The 5,233-nt window shown below is 38.7% G+C and overlaps 1 protein-coding gene across 2 annotated transcripts; it reads right to left on the bottom strand.

Moving 5' to 3' along the window:
- Positions 1-687: 687 nt before the first annotated feature.
- On the bottom strand, positions 688-3,879 carry LOC104414745 (beta-galactosidase 1-like). Of its 2 annotated transcripts, XM_018862007.2 has the most exons (7): positions 3,668-3,878; positions 3,289-3,384; positions 3,074-3,186; positions 2,907-2,973; positions 2,728-2,820; positions 1,851-1,885; positions 688-1,311 (listed from the first exon to the last, which is right to left on the bottom strand). In XM_018862007.2, the coding sequence occupies exons 1-7, from the start codon at positions 3,845-3,847 to the stop codon at positions 1,299-1,301; spliced, it is 597 nt and encodes a 198-aa protein (XP_018717552.1). In that variant the 5' UTR covers positions 3,848-3,878; the 3' UTR covers positions 688-1,298. The 2 variants fall into 2 exon arrangements, with proteins under 2 accessions (XP_018717552.1, XP_018717551.1); XM_018862006.2 differs by lacking the exon at positions 1,851-1,885 and having other exon boundaries at positions 3,668-3,879.
- Positions 3,880-5,233: the final 1,354 nt, after the last annotated feature.

The raw sequence follows: 5,233 nt of genomic DNA, 5'->3' as shown, positions 1-5,233 counted from the left end.
AGTGACCTAATTTGTTTTGCCGCGGAAGAAATTTGACTAGTCCTTTGCCGTCACGTGAGGGCTCTTTTTTCCGTGATCATGAACAGGATAATAACATAAATAGTCCATGAAAATTTTGATCCAACGTGTAATGTTGTCCATAGACTTTAAATATGATCCATGAAATTTTAATTTATTCAATGTGATTTTTGAATTTTTAGTACATATTCCATATACTTTATGAACTATATAAAAATATTTAATGTAGTCATTCCATTAATTTAAGATCGGAGATAATATTGAATATTTTCGTGTAATTCAAGGACTAAATTGAATAAGTGTAAAAAGTTTAAGAACTACAATGAACAAAATAATAGGTTCAAGGATCATATTGAATATTGAACCAAAGTTCGGATATAAAATTAAATAAATTAAAAGCTCATAGACAAATTGCACACTACTTAAAATTTATGAACCATTTATATCACTTTTCGATCACAGGCTTAGCAACCGAAACATCCTCCACTTCCCTGTTCTCTTTTCACTCCCTGATGAAGGATGCTTAAGCTGACATAGGTAAGTATCCATTGTTATACTTTATAGAATGTGAATGGAAAGCTAAGAGCAGCTAGAGCATACGGTTCTTCATCATGCCTACAAAAACAGGCTTCGCAAAAAAAGATCTACAATATTGTCCAAAAGACATCCTTGACCTCCGAGGTTTCGAGATATACAATTGTTAAGGTCAATCTAAACAAAGCCCAGTTTAGTAGGTATAATGAATGCTTTGTGCATCAAATCAATGTATAGGAATACGATCTGGATCTGTAGCACTATTGCTGCTACAAAATTATTGAATATATTAATACAGTGATGCTCAAACACAGGATCTTGAGTTGGCAAATACACATATTTTGCTGTCTGGAAGTTGGCCATGTGCATGAGAGTTCTCAGCTGCCGCCGAAAAGTCTATTGAGAAGGCACTTAGGGAGGATTTATAATTGATTAGGACATCTCATGTGGCTTGCGGACTTCCCTAACCTGGACCGAGTTATCATAACAGTGAAATAAAACCCGAAGTGTGGGAATCTCTCAGACCACGTTTCTTCCAGAACATGCGTATCCTAATGCTCCCCGCTGCTGTTCGCCCCAGGTGCGGTTCCATCTCTCTCCATGCTTGCCTTCCCAACATGTCTCCCCTGGCTTTAACCGTGCTCATTAGGATCGAAATTCTCATCCCATTTGTTTCGACCACTCGTCGCCTCTCTGCCCATTGGTCAGTGTATTTGATGTGGCCACGGTGTCCATCGTGATGTCAGTTAACAGTAACACCTAAAAAGGAGTGACTAGGCATTTTCAATAAACTTGACAAAATATCGCAGGATTGAAGGTGCCAAGTTAAATATAAGCATGATCAAGGAAAACAAAATATTGATACAAATATTGTTTTGATACTGTGCTTCTATCAAGTGATAAATGAATATGAGCAGAGAGATAGAAAATAATGCACTTTGAGCTTATAGTGGTTCGGCTTGATATAAGTTTATATCCACTCTCCCAAATTGATAATTTATTAGTTGGATTCCACTAGTTAATTGTTGAGAAGTTACAATAGTAAATGCTCTTGTATTTAAGCACATCTTCTCAAAACTAGTGCTGCTTATGTCCAAGCAAATAGATCTTACTATCTCACATCTGAGTGCGAACCATTACACTACCAACACTTCTAAAAAGATTATAATATGAGGCTCACAAAAGACAATAAAAAGTGTTGTTAATTGGTGAAACAGCGGAAGCAAATCGGAATTTTGCAATTATATCGGGAGCTATAGAAATCGACAGAAATAAAATGAGGAACAATAAAAAGATACCAAAAATTTACGTGGTTAAGTCCAAATGTCGAAACCTACATCCACAAGGAGAGCCAGTAAAATAATCAACTATAAATCAGAGAATTACAATATTACAATCACTCATGCTCTCGAGTGTTTTCCAGCCCTACTTTATACACGATACCCATGGTGTTTAACAACTCAACTCGATGGATTCGACTCCGCACAAACCTCTCCGAGCTCACGCCTCTCACTCTCTCGAGCTCTTTCCTCTCGCTGCTGCTTCTAGGGTGATCGGGTCCAGGGTGGGTAGAGTTCGGACTCGTACTCCAACCCCGTTATAAACAGGTCCAAAACTGGATTGGACCATGTACCCGACCCACCCTATTTTTCTGGTTTAGAAACCGGGTTAACTCTGTTTATATTAGAACATGTTTTGCATAAAAATTCATGTACAGCACTCATATGTAAGATAAAGCGTTTAAAATCTCGATCAGCATTGGTTGAGAGACTATTAAAAGAAGGTTTGATACCCGACCCACCCTCCTTTTATGGGCAAATTCTGGTACAAAAGTATATAGACGGATTGATAGGTTAATTGCCAAAGGTAATTTCATTCTTTTCTATCATAAAAAATGTATATTATTATTTAGGGTGGACCTGCACAATGGTCTATTCAATAAGAGGTTTATTCCAAGTAAAGACAACATTTTATGCGGAGGAAAGCAATGTTAATTCAACAAAGTAGTGCAAAAATCTACAGGCTTTCGAGAGCACAAGGCCAAAGGAAGCAACAGTCAATTTCCAGTAGGAAGCAATGTTATGGGTCCCGCTAACATTGACTGTCACTTAACATAAGTAAATTTTTTCATCCAATGATTAACAAGCAATGTCATTGGAACAGTGAATCATGAACCTGGGACAAGATTATCGATCCGCCCTGCGACTCAAACAGCCGTTCTGCTTTCATCATGTTGACAATCTTTGTTGTGAACTTTTGCACGTAATACTTCAAGATGGCAAGAAATTTTTTAGTAAATATAACAAATTTGTTTTTAAGAGGAAGAAATATGAAGATAATAAAAAATGTCTAACCTTGAATAGTCCATTATCTGTTCTGAAACTAATACCAGGGACGTATTTCAGCCAAACAGGGAACCCACTGGAAGCAGAAACAAGTTTAGAAAAGACTTGACAAAAACCTCACATGAAAATAGAAACTTTCTTCTATTTCTAGGACTAGGATAAATCATCTACATTACCTGAAATTCCACTCAGTGCAGACATAAGGCCCGACTCTGAGATGGACGTAGAGGCCTGCTTGTTGCACGAGCTTGACAAATTTCACGAGATCATAGTTTCCCTCAAAGTTGTACTGAAGCAAAATAAAGCAAATTTAATCAGAATTAAACCTTTTTTTTAACTTTTATAAGTAGCCTAAATAATAAAAAGAAAAATGATGGACTAGTTCTGTTACTTTGCCAGGTGAAGGCTGGTGGCCATTCCAGAAAACATAAGTCTGAATGACATCCAAACCTCCTTCTTTTGCCTTCCGAATGAGATTTGGCCACATCTGCAACCAAGCAAAGTTGAAGGCCATAAATTTGCTAGAAACAAATTCTTAAGCTGACAAGCAAAAAAAGAGCCTTTTTTTTTTTTTTTTAAATAAAGCAGCTTTTTGCTAAGATAAGAAAAAAGATGCTGTAGTGATAAAAAGCGCAATATAGAGAGGCCCATTTCCAGCATGATAGCGAAAAGTTGGGGGGCGGAAAGATCATTCAGCCGAAAATGGAGACACATTCAACCTAAAAATAAGGAAAGAAAGAAAGAAAGAAAGAAAGAAAGAAAGGAGCTACCTCAGGAGTGCTTCTGGGGCAGTGAATGGACCCAGAAATGAGGATCCTTCTCTGCCCATTAATTTTAATGGCCTTAGCATCATAAGACACGGAGGCTGTCACAGAAGTACAGAAAACCCATGAAGCCAATACCACCACAACCACATTCCACATTTCTACATCCACCGCCCTCAAACCCATGCCACGAATTTTAGAAAACGAGAAGAACCCAGCTTCAATTTGAAAGAAAATTTTGGAAAAAACGAGGAAATTTGTGAGCTTACAGATGAGGAAGCCGGCGATGGATGAAATAGAGCGACGAGGAGCTGGCGATGGTGCGATGAGGGAGTAGATGAACGCAGATGAGGAAGCAGCGCAATGGGGAGCTGGATCTGGCGATGGCGCGACAAAGGAAAACGCCGTGAACTGTGAAGTCTGCGGGTGTGAGGGGTAAAGAAAGAAATAGTCGGGAGGAGCTCGTTAAAAAAAAAAAACACTGAGAACAAATTAGGGTTTTGGTCCTTTTGAATTGTTGGGCTGCCTTAAAAACCGGTTCCCGAACCGGTCCGATCGATCCGGTTTCAGGTGGTAATCTCTTGAAACTGGTTTCCGGACCGGTTCAAACAGGGCTTGAATTTTGGAAACCGGTTCTCAGACCGATTTCAATCGGAACTGATTCCCGATCCTATTTTTCGGGTGGGCTGAATCGGGAACTGGGTAAATTCGGTCTAGTTGTACACCCCTAGCTGCTTCGTCCTCAGAAGCTCTCTCTCCTTTTATCGGTGGAAGGGAAGGAAACAAAACAAAATTGTACTCCACAAATGTCAACACGGTGCCGATCTTCAAAGCATGCGTCTCCATGCAATTAATGATGGCTTGTGACCATCATGCACTGGCACGAGGAGGAGCATAGCTTCTGCCTTCCCTCTTTCCTCGTTTATCCACAGAAAGACAGAAGAGGTCCCCAAAAGATGACCAAGAAGAGAGAGAGGATTCGGCGCCTACAAGATAGGCTTATGAAGCAGCAAGTGCTCACCAATTTCTATGGGGCCATGTGCACGCATTTAATGAGGTTGAAGAATTCGGACGATCAACTCTTCACAGTGATTTCATGCTGACAAATGAGAAGCGTGTGCATAAAAGTCAACACCTAGATTGTGGCCTTCATTTCCAACGAAGCTCATATCTAGGTTGGATCCTTTCGGCTCCTATCACGCACCATTTCTCATCAAATGCTCCCCGGACGTTCTTTCTCATTTTGGCACGTAAATGTTTTGTATGAATCGGATATTAGACTCAAACTCGAGACATAATTTAATAAAAATATATAATTTTTTTTAAATTTAATATTATAAAAATGATGAAAGTATTCTCAATCAATCAAGACATCCGGATAGAACATTTCGCAAAGATAATCTTTAAAGTTGATAGAAAATCAAAATATTATAAGTTAGAGATTGATACAAGATCGATACAAGATCACAAACTTTTAAAGGATGATATAAAATATCTCGAAATAATAATCTTGAAGATCGTGAGAAGATTGTAAAGTTGCCGGTAGTATAAGTGTTCTACTAATGTTCTCAG

The sequence above is a fragment of the Eucalyptus grandis genome, chromosome 8 (genome assembly GCF_016545825.1).
Source record: "Eucalyptus grandis isolate ANBG69807.140 chromosome 8, ASM1654582v1, whole genome shotgun sequence".
In the NCBI taxonomy this organism is placed as follows: domain Eukaryota; kingdom Viridiplantae; phylum Streptophyta; class Magnoliopsida; order Myrtales; family Myrtaceae; genus Eucalyptus; species Eucalyptus grandis.
Note: the sequence above shows the minus strand (reverse complement) of the source record. Positions and strands in the feature narration are given on the sequence as shown.